Below are 17,747 nucleotides of genomic sequence, written 5' to 3'. Positions count from 1 at the left end.
GTGCACAGACACTTATTATTTATTCAATTTAAGCTAAATTGCATAATATATTTTATATCTGATCTGATAAATTACTAATAATAATCTTTATTTTTATATAGCGCTAACATATTCCACAGCGCTTTACATATATGAACAACACTGTCCCTATTGGGGCTCACAATCTAAATTCCCCATCAGTATGTCTTTGGAGTGTGGGAGGAAACCAGAGACCCCAGAGGAAACCCACGCAAACACAGGAAGAACATACTAACTCCTTGCAGATGTTGTCCTTGGTGGGATTTGAACCCAGGACCCCAGTGCTGTTATACTGCAATGCTAACCACTGAGCCACCATGCCGCCCTAGTCTGACAATCACAGGAATGTCACGCAGATAAGGACAGTGCTCTAAAACATTCTCCTCTGGCAATAAATCTATTTAAGAAAACAAGACTGCACTTTTACAAAAACTTCGAAGAATTGTCTTGTAATATTTAAAGAAAGCCCCAAGGTTTCCTAGCTCTAACAATGCCAGAAATGTTTTTTTCTGGTTTTGCTACTTTTAGTTTGTTTACAGGCAAACATACAAATGTAGCTAACAGCTGTATCATCATTCTCTCCATTAGGCTACAGTAGCATATAGACTTATATTACAGTAGTCTACTGAATGTGGCAATCACTAGGGTCAAATTTCTGCCAATTTTCAAGGCAATATTACAGCAACTTGTATGTTGCAAGCCAGTCACAGTCACGATTATCGGTTGCCAGATATTGCGACACAGGTTGCCATAAAGTTTACATTTCATCTGCATTGTTATACACTCGGGAAGAGTGCAACTAAGGCCGGGGCCACACGGGGCACTACTGCGATGCTTGCAGGACACTCCGCTCGCGCTGGCAGCACAGCAGGAGTCGAGTTTCATGCTAGTATCCCTGCAACTGCGGTCCGATCATGCGAGCGGACCTCAGCTGCGGGGGGCGGCCCGGCTCTCAGGAGGGGCAGGCAGGTGCTGTGGAGGGGAGGGAGGGATTTCTCTCCCTCTCTCCTCTGTAGCCGGCTATTGCCATTCTCGCACTGCACTGGCAGTATACCGGTGTACCGCGAGTGCAGAGCGATTTTTCTCTCGCCCCATTCACTTGAATGTGTGCGAGAGAAAGAGTCTCGCATTACAATCGCAGCATGTTGCGATTGTTTTCTCAGTCCGATTAGGGCTGAGAAAATAATCGCTCATGTGCGCTGACACACAGGCTAGAATTGGTCCGAGGGGAATGCAATGTTTTATCGCACTCCACTCACACCGATTTTCTTGCCGCGTGGCTTAGGCCTAACAAATGCTTTGCTGGTGGATTAAGAAAAAAAAAAACCAACAAAAAAAAGAAACTATATAAAATATCCCAACTTTAGAAGTAGGCAAATAATTATAAGGCCAGACATGCAGACCAGTGCTAGATAATATGGGTACATCCCCAATAGCATTACAGACAGCATTGTGCATCATGTGGGAAGGGGAGCCATGTTACAAGCAGTCATGACATGTTCCTCCCTTCCTAAGGCACAATTATAAGTTGAATGCTGTTTAAACAGAAGAAAAGATGGGCATGATTATGTGACCCCACCATAAATCTTCATGTCACATTACAGTCTCTGACACGGAATATTTGGGTGGGTGTTGATGAAGCCTTTGGATGAATGTTTCAGAATACAGTAGACATCCTGGAACTAAATATTAAAACGCATGCAATATAAACGCCAAAGAATTCTAGAGCAACCAATACATTTATAACGTTGTACCAGGGTATATTTATTATAAGTACAACATGATTTTATTCTCAAAACATCCAACGTCCAATTGTATCAATACAGAGAATGATAATGAAAAAAAAAAAGAAAGTTTAACCTCACCTGGAGAGATTGTCTATTCTTAAACCATACTGGGTCTCTGTGTCTTTCTTTCCGATCTTTATGTTGAATTCCTTATCGACCAACAGAACAAAGGAAATGGCTCCAGTATCAGTCTTCATGTACAAAAGGAAAGAATCTTTCACAACCAGCCATCTGCAAAAAAAAAAGAAAGGTTTGCATTCCTTTTGATCACAGCGAAATCTGAAGGGCTTGTCAGGAGTAGATTATTGTTTTACTATAGGCCTAAGAACTAACAGGCAAGCGGTTACTAATGCCCTGCCTGTTGTGCCTAGAGCAGATCTCTTCGAGTGTAATGCAATTACAGACTGATCCTGCCGGCAATTCTGCGGTTTCTGCTGCAGTCACAACGACAGAGGAGTGACTTCTCTTCCACTCTGCTCTGTTGACTGGGCGTCACTGCCAATTTCATGCCGATTGACAGACCGCTCCCCGCTGCTTAACTACTGGGAGCCAGCTGTCAATCAGCATTACTTCAGCAGTCGCACCCCGTCGACAGAGCAGTTCACAAGAGGAAAAGTTGCTATGTTGACGTGTAGAAGCTGCTTTGCCAGCAGAAGCGGTCACTGAGCACTTGTGAGCTGGCTCCAAGTAGAACAGGCAGATAGTTAGAAAAAAAATTAAAAATAAATCACAAGGCAGGTAGTTACTATTATTAGCCTAAAATCCAATATCGTTCTGGATAATCCCTTTAATATGACTTGCAAACACCAGAATCAGACCGTTTCAACCTCGCTCTAAAGAAGGGAATTTTGTTTACTTACCGTAAATTCCTTTTCTTCTAGCTCTAATTGGGAGACCCAGACAATTGGGTGTATAGGCTATGCCTCCGGAGGCCGCACAAAGTATTACACTCAAAAGTGTTAAGCCCCTCCCCTTCTGCCTATACACCCCCCGTGCTCCCACGGGCTCCTCAGTTTTGGTGCAAAAGCAAGAAGGAGGAAAAAGAATTATAAACTGGTTAAAAGTAACTTCAATCCGAAGGAATATCGGAGAACTGAAACCATTCAACATGAACAACATGTGTACACAAAAAAACAGGGGCGGGCGCTGGGTCTCCCAATTAGAGCTAGAAGAAAAGGAATTTACGGTAAGTAAACAAAATTCCCTTCTTCTTTGTCGCTCTATTGGGAGACCCAGACAATTGGGACGTCCAAAAGCAGTCCCTGGGTGGGTAAAATAATACCTCGTAAGAGAGCCGTAAAACGGCCCCTTCCTACAGGTGGGCAACCGCCGCCTGAAGGACTCATCTACCTAGGCTGGCATCCGCCGAAGCATAGGTATGCACCTGATAGTGCTTCGTGAAAGTGTGCAGGCTCGACCAGGTAGCCGCCTGACACCCTGCTGAGCCATAGCCTGGTGCCTCGAAGCCCAGGACGCGCCCACGGCTCTGGTAGAATGGGCTTTCAGCCCTGAGGGAACCGGAAGCCCAGCAGAACGGTAGGCTTCGATAATTGGCTCCTTGATCCACCGAGCCAGGGTTGATTTGGAATCCTGTGACCCTTTACGCTGGCCAGCGACAAGGACAAAGAGTGCATCCGAGCGGCGCAGGGGCGCCGTACGAGAAATGTAGAGTCTGAGTGCTCTCACCAAATCTAACAAGTGCAAATCCTTTTCACATTGGTGAACTGGATGAGGATAAAAAGAAGGTAAGGAGATATCCTGATTGAGATGAAAAGAGGATACCACCTTAGGGAGAAAATCCGGAACCGGACGTAGAACCACCTTATCCTGGTGAAACACCAGGAAAGGGGCTTTGCACGACAATGCTGCTAGCTCAGACCCTCTCCGAAGAGAAGTGACTGCTACTAGAAAAAACCACTTTCTGCGAAAGTCGTGAGAGGGAAATATCTCTCATTGGCTCGAATGGTGGTTTCTGAAGAACCATCAGAACCCTGTTTAGATCCCAGGGATCTAACGGCCGCTTGTAATGTGGAGCGATGTGACAAACCCCCTGCAGGAACGTGCGTACCTGCGGAAGCCTGGCTAGGCGCTTCTGGAAAAAACCCAGAGAGTGCTGAGACTTGTCCCTTAAGGGAGCCGAGCGCCAAACCCTTTTCCAGTCCAGATTGAAGGAAGGACAGAAAAGTGGTCAAGGCAAAAGGCCAGGGAGAAATACCCTGAGCAGAGCACCACGACAGGAAAATTTTCCACGTCCTGTGGTAGATCTTGGCGGATGTTGGTTTCCTAGCCTGTCTCATAGTGGCAATGACGTCTTGAGATAACCCTGAAGACGCTAGGGTCCAGGACTCAATGGCCACACAGTCCGGTTGAGGGCCGCAGAATTCAGATGGAAAAAACGGTCCTCGAGATAGAAAGTCTGGTCGGTCTGGTAGTGTCCACGGTTGGCCGACCGTGAGATGCCACAGATCCGGGTACCACGACCTCCTGGCCAGCCTGGGGCGACGAGGATGGCGCGGCGGCAGTCGGTCCTGATCTTGCGTAACACTCCGGGCAACAGTGCCAGCGGAGGAAACACATAAGGGAGCTGAAACTGCGACCATCCTGAACTAAGGCGTCTGCCGCCAGAGCTCTGGGATCTTGAGACCGTGCCATGAACATTGGTACCTTGTTGTTGTGCCGGGACGCCATGAGGTCGACGTCCGACACCCCCCAGCAGCAACGGATCTCCTGAAACACGTCCGTGTGAAGGGACCATTCCCCTGCGTCCATGCCCTGGCAACTGAGATAATCTGCTTCCCAGTTTTCCACGCCTGGGATGTGAACTGCGGATATGGTGGATGCCGTGGCTTTCACCCACATCAAAATCCGCCGGACTTCCTGGAAGGCTAGCCGGCTGCGTGTGCCACCTTGGTGGTTGATGTATGCCACCGCTGTGGAATTGTCCGACTGAATTCGGATCTGCTTGCCCTCCAGCCACTGCTGGAACGCTTTCTGGGCAAGATACACTGCCCGTATTTCCAGAACGTTGATCCGAAGCGAGGACTCTTGCAGGGTCCACGTACCCTGAGCCCTGTGGTGGAGAAAAAACCGCTCCCCACCCTGACAGACTCGCGTCCGTCGTGATTATTTCCCAGGATGGGGGTAGGAAGGATTTCCCCTTCGATAATGAAGTGGGAAGAAGCCACCACCGAAGGGAAGCTTTGGTCGCCTGAGAGAGGGAGACGGTCCTGTCGAGGGACGTCGGCTTCCTGTCCCATTTGCGTAGGATGTCCCATTGAAGGGGACGCAGGTGAAACTGCGCGGAAGGGACTGCCTCCATTGCTGCCACCATCTTCCCCCGGAAGTGCATGAGGCGCCTCAAGGGGTGTGACTTGCCTTGAAGGAGAGATTGTACCCCTTTCTGTAGTGACTGCTGCTTGATCAGCGGAAGCTTCACTATCGCTGAGAGGGTATGAAACTCCATGCCAAGATATGTCAGCGATTGGGCCGGTGTCAGATTTGACTTTGGAAAATTGATGATCCACCCGAAACCCTGGAGAGTCTCCAGGGAAGCGTCGAGGCTGCATTGGCATGCCTCTTGAGAGGGTGCCTTGATCAGCATCCAAGTACGGGATCACCGAGTGACCCTGCGAGTGTAGGAGCGCTACTACAGTAGCCATAACCTTGGTAAAAACCCGTGGGGCTGTTGCCAGGCCGAACGGCAGTGTCACGAATTGCAGGTGTTCGTTTCCTATGGCGAAGCGCAAGAAGCGCTGGTGCTCTGGAGCAATCGGTACGTGGAGATAAGCATCTTTGATATCGATCGATGCAAGGAAATCTCCTTGGAACATTGAGGCGATGACGGAGTGGAGGGATTCCATCCTGAACCGTCTGGTCTTTACATGTTTGTTGAGCAGTTTCAGGTCCGGGACCGGGCGGAAAGACCCGTCCTCCTTTGGGACCACAAACAAGTTGGAGTAAAAACCGTGGCTCTGTTGCTGAAGAGGAGCCGGGATCACCACTCCTTCTGCCTTCAGAGTGCGCAGCGCCTGCAGAAGAGCCTCGGCTCGCTAGGGAGGCGGGGATGACCTGAAGAATCGAGTCGGGGGACGAGAGGTGAACTCTATCTTGTAACCGTGAGACAGAATTTCTCTCACCCAGCGGTCTTTTATTTGTGGCAGCCAGGTGTCGCAAAAGCGGGAGAGCCTGCCACCGACCGAGGATGCTACTAGAGGAGGTCGAAAGTCATGAGGAAGCCGCTTTATTAGCGGCGCCTCCGGTGGCCTTTTAAGGACGTGACTTAGACCGCCATGCATCAGAGTTCCTTTGTTCTTTCTGAGGCCTTTTGGACGAGGAGAATTGAGACCTGCCCGCGCCCTGAAAGGACCGAAACCTCGACTGCCCTCTCCTCTGTTGGGGTATGTTCTGTGTGGGCTGGGGTAAGGATGTATCCTTTCCCTTGGATTGTTTGATGATTTCATCCAGACGCTCGCCAAACAGCCTGTCGCCAGAAATTGGCAAACTGGTTAAGCGCTTTTTTGGAAGCAGAATCTGCCTTCCATTCCCGTAGCCACAAGGCCCTGCGGAGTACCACCGAATTGGCGGCCGCGACCGCCGTACGGCTCGCAGAGTCCAGGACAGCCTTAATAGCGTAAGACGCAATTGCCGATGTCTGGGTGGAAATGGATGCCACTTGTGGCGCGGCCGTGCATGTGGCTGCTTCAATTTTGCGCTTGCTGAGATAGCTTGTAGCGCCCATACGGCTGCGAATGCTGGGGCAAAAGAAGCTCAGATAGCTTCATATATGGATTTCAACCAGAGCTCCATCTGCCTGTCAGTGGCATTTTTGAGCGAGGCCCCATTTTCCACTGCAAGTATGGATCTAGCCGCCAGTCTGGAGATTGGAGGAACCACTGTGGGACACTAAATCCAACCTTTAACCACGTCAGGGGGAACAAGATAACGTGTATCCTTAAGGCGCTTAGAAAAAACGCTTATCTGGACAAGCATGATGATTCTGGACTGCCTCTCTGAAATCAGAGTGGTCTAGAAACATACTCGGTGTATGAGAAGCTGACTCCTCCGCCGGAGGAGCTGAGGGAGAAATATCCAGCATTTGATCGATGGACGCAATAAGATCGTTCACTATGGCGTCCCCGTCTGGAGTATTAAGATTGAGAGCGCCCTCAGGATCAGAATCCTGATCAGCTGTCTCCGCATCATCAATCAGATATTCCCCCCGCTGAGACCCTGAACAATATGATGTCGAGGGAAATTCTAAGCGAGCTCGCTTAGTCGGTCTGGGGCTGGGGTCTGTGTCAGAACCCTCAGCCTGGGATCCATGAGATACCCCGGGAGGACATTGTTGGTCCAACTGAGGGGGGCCAGGGAACAATGATTCAACAGAGTCCCTGTGCTGAGATACCGGCCTGGACTGCAAGGCTTCTAGTATCTTAGCCATAGTCTCAGAGAGTTTTGCGAACTCCGTCCCCGTCACTAGGACAGTGTCAACAGGTGGCTCCCCCTGGGCCCCTCTTAGCAGAGGCCCTGGCTGAAAAAGTGTCACAGGGGCCCAACATTGCACACGATGAGGGTCAATGGAACCTGCCGGCAGCTGGGTCGTACAAGCGACGCAGGCAGCATAATAAGCCTGTGTTTTTGGCACCCCTGCCTTTTGTGGGCGCCATGCTATTGTTTTCCCTAGTAACACAATAGGATATATAGCCAGAATGAACTGTGCTCATACAGTGTAAAATATATACTATACACAAATAATGTATCAGTACACTACAGCACCATGAGGCTAGCACCACAGGTGCTGCTTACCAGCCGCCTAAAGCGGTTATGAGGCCACCAGAGACCGTGTCTGTGTCTCCCAGTGTTTGTCCCTCTCTGCAGCGTCGGAGGAGCTGACAGGAAATGGCTGCGGCGTCCTGACGAGAGGAGGGAGCCGTGGGCGTAGCCGAGGTGCTCACACTGTGCACAGTGAGGGGGGTGGAGTATGGAAATCATACTCCAGCCCTCAGTGCTGCTCTGTTCCGTGCAGCGTCCCGCCCTTCCCCTGCCTGTCAGGGCTGAGGGCGGGAGAAAAGGAAACTAGGCCGCAAGCAAGCCGGGGACTCGAGTATAAGCGTCGCCGCCGTAAAAGCACGGCCGACGCCGAAGTCCCCGGCGAACTACAAGTCCCAGCCGCGCCGCAGTTTCACATGGCAGCGGCGGTTAGCGCGGTAGCCCCTACATATAAACACACTCAGCGACGCTGAGTGTGTAATGGCACAGTTTAACCCGGCAGCGCCGCGGTCCCCGGTGCACTAGCACACCCAGCAAAGCTGAGGTGTTGCCGTGCGCGGTCCCCACAGGGATACAGAGTACCTTCACGTAGCAGGGCCATGTCCCTGAACGGTACCCAGCTCCTATCCAGCAGTCTCCCAGGAGTTGTGGATGAAGCACGGTCTCAGTGCCTGGAGACCGATAGGATCCCACTTCGCCCAGAGCCCTGAGGGGGATGGGGAAGGAAAGCAGCATGTGGGCTCCAGCCTCCGTACCCGCAATGGATACCTCAACCTTAACAACACCGCCGACAAGAGTGGGGTGAGAAGGGAGCATGCTGGGGGCCCTATATGGGCCCACTTTTCTTCCAACCGACATAGTCAGCAGCTGCTGCTGACTAATCTGTGGAGCTGTGCTGTGCGTGTCTGACCTCCTTCGCACAAAGCAAAAAACTGAGGAGCCCGTGGGAGCACGGGGGGTGTATAGGCAGAAGGGGAGGGGCTTAACACTTTTGAGTGTAATACTTTGTGCGGCCTCCGGAGGCATAGCCTATACACCCAATTGTCTGGGTCTCCCAATAGAGCGACAAAGAAAATCGGATTTGCACTCCGATCAGGATCGCTCTCATGACAACTGGGAGACCTAAGCAACAGACAAAAAACATTTGATGCTGATCACTTATAGCAAATTTATGATTGGCCATGAAGAAATTATTATGCTTGATCCTGACTTCCAAGATAAGAAAAAATATACACAAAATTACCCACAGGATCCACTAATTTGCTTGCATGAAGTTTAAAACGTTTGTCTCATTAAAAGGATGAGGTGGTAATGCCCATTATCTCACCTATTCCAGGTATACTGGAAGGTTTTTTTTGGGGAGGTTGTTTTTTTTTTTTTAGCTCTCTGGGAATATGAAAGCAGATGAAAATGTAATCTGAAAAGGTTTCTCAGTAAAATCAGGTATATTTTTCCAGTACCTCTTTGACCATCGGTAGCAGACACTTCCTTGTCCACAGCAATTCAAACCCGGTATTCTGTGCCCACCAGACCTCTTCATGATCAGGCCCTCACTGAATAAAGCAAAGAAAAATTATATTAACTTCTATCATTGAATTACAATGATCACAGCTTACCGGTAATTTCATTTCAAGTGCTTGATTTGTAATGACAACTGATAATTTTGGTACAATGCAGCTATCGTGGGGCCCTCAAAATTCCTACATATGGAGACCGAGGAGATTTGCCAAATAATCCCTCTAAGGATATATGGTAAGTCCAGAATTTTGAGAAAGTTTTATTTAAGAGCTCTATAGTTCCACTTTATTCCTCTCTATATACAGGGTTTCACCAATCGAAAATAAGTAATGGGCGCATTGTATTCAAGCAGTGGAACTGATACACAGACCTTGCTGCCCCTAGGATCATCCATATAAATGGGATGTATCTGCTAAAATCTGCCAAAGCAGACTGAAAGGCCATGAGGGTTAAAGACCAATATTTCAGTTTGTCAGACAGAATTCTTATTCCATTAGTAGGGTAAGAGAACATCCTTAAACAAAATGACTTGTAAAGGGTGCTAGTTTCTTTGGAGCCAACCATTTCACTGGCAAACACAGACAGAAAAGTACCCCTGTGCAAAAACAGTATGTGGGCCCTTTTCAGTTCAATAAGTCATTAAAATTCACAATTCCACCTGTTTTGGAAGTAGAAATGAGCGAACCTTTGGAAGTTCGGTTCCAAGGCTACATTCGGAGCTTAAAAAAAGTTCGGTTTTTGACCCCGACTTGATTTGAACCTCAATGGAAGTCAGTAATTGGGCAACTTGTGTCTCCGTCCACAAGCAGCCAGCTATAACCAGAACACTTCCGGAGGGGGGTGGGCTGGGTTTTTAACTTTATTTTTTTTATTTTTTTGTGTGTGCACATTACATCTGATCACGCTGATTTTACCACAAGTGCGAGCTGTTCAACACTGCACGTGGCTCTCAAGGCTGAGCATCACTCATACCCAAACACAGCACTGCTCACTTTAGTGCTCTGCCGTTGTAACTCACTCAAACTTCGAACCCGAACTTTGTTTTTATGAAAGTCTTTCTCCGAAGCCGAACTCCAAACATCGAACCTCAGGTTCACTCATCTCTACCCCCCCAACACCTTAGGACCCTGTGCAGCTGCACAGGTTGCACCAATGATATGTCCACCCCTGAACCACTTAGCTCCTATAGGAGGAAAGGCTTACACACCAAAAAGAAGGCAATAAATCCTATTTATAGCATCTCTATGATTACTATATCCCTTGATCACGCCACAGTAGGTACAGAAATAAATAACGTTTCAGGCAGGTATAACATCCATCAGAAGTATAAGCAATGATCAATGGACTTATGTTAGGTCCAGGGTACAGGATGGGTTTTTTTCCTGCAAAAGAGGGCAACCAGGACCTAATTCTACATCCAGCTTGCCATTTGGCGCCACAGCAGCATGAGCAACCAAGATTTTGTCCAACTCCACTTCGTTTTGCAAAGGTGACGGCACAGCTAACGATAACAATAAGCAGGTATCGAGCGCTAGTCCTACTCAATGCCGAATTATTAAGAATTTGACCTTTTGTTGATGTATACTTCCAGCACTTGTGTACAAGACGTTGTACAGGCTTTACAGATCTTTAGCATACTTATATCAAGACTGGTACAGTAGAATTCCTTACATTTTTACAACAGTAATAGGGACAGATCTAGCACTTGTTTGTCAGACCTGGGAGGATTATCTTCTTAGCATAATACATGCTGAGTGCTATTTTTATACAGAATTTCAGAAGTAAGCCGTGCTAACTTGATTAGTGTACAAGAAAAGGTTTACAAAAAATGCAAGATTGTAAAGCACGTAATGATTTTGAGTCTCAGATTTCAAGAATATAAGAAAAATGGTGACTTGTTTGCTGAACTTACTGCAAATATTGGAGCTCAAGCTCAGCAAACAAACATATGCCATGACAGCATGATCGTGTGAGAGTTGGGTTTGTCAATTGTATTAAGACACATCACAACTGGAGAACAATGTTGATGCAGCTGTACAATACTTTAATGACCAGGAATTATGTCACTTAGAACACAGCATTCCCCACACATACTCCCCCAGTGCACAGCAAATAACCCCAAGACCCCACACTCCCTCCACGAAAGTGCCATTGACAGAACGGAGAGAGCAGCTGAGAAAACTAACCATAGAGAACTTACATGCCCTTCGGTCCAAGGTCATGGATAAAGGATAGCTGATTCACATCAATAAATTCTCTCTGGAAGAAAGAATGTTACAATATCATTACAGTTAGGTCCAGAAATATTTGGACAGTGACACAAGTTTTGTTATTTTAGCTGTTTACAAAAACATGTTCAGAAATACAATTATATATATAATATGGGCTGAAAGTGCACACTCCCAGCTGCAATATGAGAGTTTTCACATCCAAATCGGAGAAAGGGTTTAGGAATCATAGCTCTGTAATGCATAGCCTCCTCTTTTTCAAGGGACCAAAAGTAATTGGACAAGGGACTCTAAGGGCTGCAATTAACTCTGAAGGTGTCTCCCTCGTTAACCTGTAATCAATGAAGTAGTTAAAAGGTCTGGGGTTGATTACAGGTGTGTGGTTTTGCATTTGGAAGCTGTTGCTGTGACCAGACAACATGCGGTCTAAGGAACTCTCAATTGAGGTGAAGCAGAACATCTGAAAAAGCTGAAAAAAAAGAAAAAATCCATCAGAGAGATAGCAGACATGCTTGGAGTAGCAAAATCAACAGTCGGGTACATTCTGAGAAAAAAGGAATTGACTGGTGAGCTTGGGAACTCAAAAAGGCCTGGGCGTCCACGGATGACAACAGTGGTGGATGATCACCGCATACTTTCTTTGGTGAAGAAGAACCCGTTCACAACATCAACTGAAGTCCAGAACACTCTCAGTGAAGTAGGTGTATCTGTCTCTAAGTCAACAGTAAAGAGAAGACTCCATGAAAGTATATACAAAGGGTTCACATCTAGATGCAAACCATTCACCAATTCCAAAAATAGACAGGCCAGAGTTAAATTTGATGAAAAACACCTCATGAAGCCAGCTCAGTTCTGGAAAAGTATTCTATGGACAGATGAGACAAAGATCAACCTGTACCAGAATGATGGGAAGAAAAACGTTTGGAGAAGAAAGGGAACAGCACATGATCCAAGGCACACCACATCCTCTGTAAAACATGGTGGAGGCAACGTGATGGCATGGGCATGCATGGCTTTCAATGGCACTGGGTCACTTGTGTTTATTGATGACATAACAGCAGACAAGAGTAGCCGGATGAATTCTGAAGTGTACCGGGATATACTTTCAGCCCAGATTCAGCCAAATGCCGCAAAGTTGATCGGACGGCGCTTCATAGTACAGATGGACAATGACCCCAAGCATACAGCCAAAGCTACCCAGGAGTTCATGAGTGCAAAAAAGTGGATCATTCTGCAATGGCCAAGTCAATCACCAGATCTTAACCCAATTGAGCATGCATTTCACTTGCTCAAATCCAGACTTAAGACGGAAAGACCCACAAACAAGCAAGACCTGAAGGCTGCTGCTGTAAAGGCCTGGCAAAGCATTAAGAAGGAGGAAACCCAGCGTTTGGTGATGTCCATGGGTTCCAGACTTAAGGCAGTGATTGCCTCCAAAGGATTCGCAACAAAATATTGAAAATAAAAATATTTTGTTTGGGTTTGGTTTATTTGTCCAATTACTTTTGACCTCCTAAAATGTGGAGTGTTTGTAAAGAAATGTGTACAATTCCTACAATATCTATCAGATATTTTTGTTCAAACCTTCAAATTAAACGTTACAATCTGCACTTGAATTCTGTTGTAGAGATTTCATTTCAAATCCAATGTGGTGGCATGCAGAGCCCAACTCGCGAAAATTGTGTCACTGTCCAAATATTTCTGGACCTAACTGTACATACAGCTGGGTGGAAGCTTTATTAATACATTGAAGGCTCAGGAAGGGGGGGGGTGGGGGGAAGAGGGTAAAATGCAGACTTCATCCAGAATTTTAACTGCTTCTATACGCCAAAGTCCCCACTCAAAATGTCACTCCCCATGTCACAGGATAATTCAAATGTCCATTTCTTTTCTCTTTACATAAGAATAAAAATGAACAGTTTTTCATCATTGTGCAAAGTCTGATTTGTATTGATTTGTGGTGCTAGTGCCCATTTTTAGCATCAGTTTACCTCGTTTGCTTAACAAAAATATCAAAGCTTCTCCTACACACTGAAAAGTTAAAAAAAGAAACAGACCCCATTTGGGTGATACCTGGATGGCATCCTTGTGTTGTCAGGGTTTTTGTTTTGTTTTTTTCCCCTATTTACCCAATGATTTTATTGAAAGACTTTAAAAATCAGATTCATATTGTAAAGGTCTCATTTTTTTTTTTTGCAACCAATCAGTTGATAAAAAAAATAAAAAAATCATAATAAATAATAATATAATAGACAGCTAAGTGGACATACCCTTACACAGACCTGGGCAAGGGGCGGCCTGCGTGCGACATCCAGCCCGCCTACAGTCTGTGACGGCCCGCCTGGTTCAGGGCGTCTTTGCTGGACGGTCAGTGATTAGGGCAATCTGATCTGTTGTCCGGAGCTCCAGGCTCCGGGAGGCCCCTGGTCAGATCGCCCTCCTCACACGCTGCGTGCCGGGCAAGGAGGGGAATCTCTCCTCTGTTCTCTGTCCGGCACCTTTCTCTGTGACACACGCGCACCCTGATGTCGTCAGTATGGCGCACGTGTGTCATTTGAAAAGTTCCCGCCCGGCAGGAGAACAAGCTGCAGCAGCCGGGGCCCGTATGGAGAGAAGCAGCGGCAGAGGCCCGTACAAGAGAAGAAGCATCTCGCCGGGGGCCCATACGGAGGTGCCTGAGGAGGGAGAGGTGAGTGGTGACTAGTAACCTGAGGAGACAATGGGGGGGCGGGGTAACTGGTGACTAATATTTTGGGTGTAGTGATGTAGCATATGGGAATGTAGTTTTACATGTCTAGTATATAGGGGTCTACTGCTGTATATAGGGATGTAGTGTTGTATATTACAGGTGCAGTATATAGGGATGTAGTGATGTATATTACAGGTGCAGTAAATAGAGATGTAGTGATGTAATATACCTTACTATATCCCTATATACTACACCTGTAATATACATCACTACATCTCTATTTACTGCACCTGTAATATACATCACTACATCCCTATATACACCTGTAATATACCTTACTATATCCCTATATACTACACCTGTAATATACAGGTGTATATAGGGATGTAGTGATGTATATTACAGGTGCAGTATATATTGATGTAGTGATGTATATTACAAGTGTAGTATATTACAGGTGCAGTATATAGGGATGTAGTGATGTATATTACAGGTGCAGTATATAGGAGTGTAGTGATGTATATTACTAGTGTAGTATATAGGAGTGTAGTTATGTAGTATATTACTGGTCTAGTATATAGGGATGTAGTGATGTATATTACAGGTGTAGTATATTACAGGTGCAGTATATAGAGATGTAGTGATGTATATTACAGGTGTAGTATATAGGGTGTAGTGATATAGTAATGTAGTATATGGGGATTGTTTGTGTATATAGTGTGTGAGCGTGTGTGTATGTATAATATAGATATAAAAAAAAAACAATATACGTACATACACAGTATATATATATGTGTATTTGTGTGTATATATAAATTATATAATGTGTATATATAAATATATGTATGTATGACTATATATTACTATTGTTAATAATAAATATAAATTATATATATTGTGTTTGTATTTATACTATATACAGTCTTGTCACCATAGAAGGAGGGGGCAGATACAATTTCTTGCACAGGGGCCCCAAGCTGTCAGTGTCCGCCCCTGCTGCTTAGAGCAGACACTTGATTGTGGAGCTCCTGACATTGGCTCCGTGTGGAGCTCAAACATAACTAGAGCGGGTCTGGTACCTAGAATCAGCGCAGAGAAAAGCCCGAAAGCCATTGCTAACTGTGCAAGAACTTCAGGAGCAATAAAGGTTACTCACTTCTTAAATTAATAGGTGGATACAAGTACAGCTATTCCATACAGTATTTTACATCTAAACTACTTGGAACTTTCTGCATTCTTGAAGCTTCAAAGAAAATAAAAGTGTGGAAATCATGAGTTATAACCACTCAACAACTGCAAATATCCCTTTATATAAAAGACCTTATTCTATTCTGCAGTCTACAACAACAGAACTGCTGATTGGCTGCAGCGGTGTAGTCATAACATCACTGCAGCGGTCAAAACAGACTGAGCTAGTGGCAGACAGCAAGCACTGAACCTGAGGAGGCCGAGAAATATCGGTTTATGAGGTTTTAAAAGCATGCAATAGTTTGGGCACAAGTTCCTGAAAGTGGAAAACTCTTAATTCCACTATGAGTAATGCTGGGAAAGGCTGCATCATGTCTAGGGGATTGTAAGGGGAGGGAAACAGTAAAATAGAGAATTACTTACTGTTGCATGATAATTTCTGTACATTGGCATCTTTAATAGCGCTGATAAGTAATCCTCTAATTGTTTCTGCAACATAAAAAGGAAACCCTCACTGTATGAAAGATCACATAACAGATGTTGCCGTACTTACACGATCATATAAAGAAGTCCATTGTTGTAGCTCAGATGATCATGATAATACAGTATCATGTGAGGAACACTTACATTGCCAAATAAAAATATAACTCATTACAAAACCTTCAGTTTTGCTCTAGCCGATGCAAATATAAATACAGCCCACATCAAAAATTAACACATTAGTATTTTCTATGACCTCCATAATATTAAGGACAGCACCAAGTATTCCAGGCATGGAATGAACAAGTTGGCGACATATTGCAGCATATATCTTTTTCCATTCTTCAACAATGACCTCTTTTAGAGCCAGGAAGGTGGATGGAAGTGATGCTCAACCTGTCTACTCAGAATTCCCCATAGATGTATGATTGGGTTCAAATCAGGAGATCTGAAATAATAAACTATCCTACAAAAAGCAAAACATTGTGTATATCTGACTATAGTAATACTTGGAATACTGTATTTCCATGGACATCCTGCATTTATCATGGTATGGCAATAATACGTTAAAACAACAACTGCACCTTGTGCAGACGAATGATCAAAGCTAAATGCAGTTAAAAAGTGACATCATTACCCTTCTGCTTGACGCCTGCTCTTCTCGAACAATCTCTGCATTGCGCGGCAAATTTGGCATAGACCGGACATCTCCTCTTCTTACTGTTTGTCTTCTCACTGTGTGGCTAAAAAATAAAAACTTCATGTCACAGTCACAATCTAGTAAAATCAATAGTTAGTTGCAGTACAAAACATACCTCCTAGTAGGGATCGGGATTCTGATGAAAGCTTTGTATCGGAGGAGCTCTCTGTGGAGGTCCTGGAAGTGCTTGAACTTCCTCTTAACTTGCCAGGTGAACTCCCCATGTGTGAGCTCAATTGTGTAAATGTTCAGAACGGAAGTCTGTAATTATCATAGGTCAAGAGTCAAGATTAAAGAAAAGCAGACAGTGCTCCTTCAAGATATAATGGCCACAGGTTACACTCGTTTAAACATATATGATGGTCTATCCTAGAGCATTATAACTCCATACCACCATCAACATTGCCATAGACACTGCCAATCTGACATACATAACTGAATGATACAGCCAAGAAGACTGAGGACAGCATTTAAAATTTGTGGCAAGTTCTGACAATTTAAAGAAGCCGTCTGATGAAGTTTTGATTTTTTTTTTTTTTTTTTTGCTTCACGAAACCTTAGTGTGTATGTGTTCTGCTCCTCTTCTGAATGTCACTGTTTTTTTAGACAATCTGGATCACTTTGCGTAATGTAAGCCTATGGAGTCTCATTCTGGCGCTCCACAGTTCTACCTTGAAAAAGCCAATTCTGGGTCACACAGAGGACAGCGTGACCTCAAAAGACTAAGGAGCAGTGATGTCACTCAAAAGAAGAGAAGAACGACCCTGGATTCCAGAGAAGGATGTGCTAGGAGAGTACACACTGACAGTATATACAGGCCTGGGATTCAGCCGGTTCTGTCCAGTTCGGGAGAACCGGTTGCTAAAATAGCAGCTGGTTCCCGGAAGCGGCAAGAACCAGCTCCGGCGATCTGGTTCCCTATATTCTTTTGTGTTAGTGTCTTTAAGACTAACAAAAATGAATCCCCGTACCCCTGCGCTGCACTTCCGGGTTCAGTGGAGCCTGTCCGCTTCCTGTCCCGGCGTGCAGCGACGTGCTGACGCTGCAGAGAGGTCACGGCAGCGTGGGGAGGTAGCTCCTCCTCCTGCCATCTGTCAGCGTCAGTGTGCCTACAGAGTGTCGCGGAGGACGGGAGACAGAGGAGAAGCCGCCGGTGCTTGGAGCAGGTAAGCGCTCAGTGAGCCGAAGATGCAGGGAGAAGGGAGAGGAGCCGCATAAGATGGCAGCTATATGTGGCTATATGGGGAGAGGCCACATAAGATGGGAGCTATGTGGGGAGAGGGGCCACATAAGATGGGAGCTACAGGGGGAAAGAGGCCATAATGGGATGGGATGTGTAGGGGGAAAGAGGCCATAATGGGATGGGATGT

The 17,747-nt window shown here is 45.9% G+C and overlaps 1 protein-coding gene across 1 annotated transcript in view; it reads right to left on the bottom strand.

Moving 5' to 3' along the window:
• PLD1 (phospholipase D1) overlaps positions 1-17,747 on the bottom strand; it is a 364,378-nt gene that overhangs the window by 101,137 nt on the left and 245,494 nt on the right. The window contains 6 exon segments of the mRNA XM_075340618.1: positions 1,884-2,036; positions 9,035-9,127; positions 11,293-11,351; positions 15,621-15,686; positions 16,315-16,420; positions 16,493-16,638. Of these exon segments, the coding sequence (XP_075196733.1) occupies positions 1,884-2,036; positions 9,035-9,127; positions 11,293-11,351; positions 15,621-15,686; positions 16,315-16,420; positions 16,493-16,638 (623 nt within the window).

The sequence above is a fragment of the Anomaloglossus baeobatrachus genome, chromosome 3 (genome assembly GCF_048569485.1).
Source record: "Anomaloglossus baeobatrachus isolate aAnoBae1 chromosome 3, aAnoBae1.hap1, whole genome shotgun sequence".
NCBI classification, from domain to species: Eukaryota; Metazoa; Chordata; class Amphibia; order Anura; family Aromobatidae; genus Anomaloglossus; species Anomaloglossus baeobatrachus.
The sequence above is the reverse complement of the archived record's forward strand: the minus strand, read 5'-3'. Positions and strand labels throughout refer to the sequence as shown.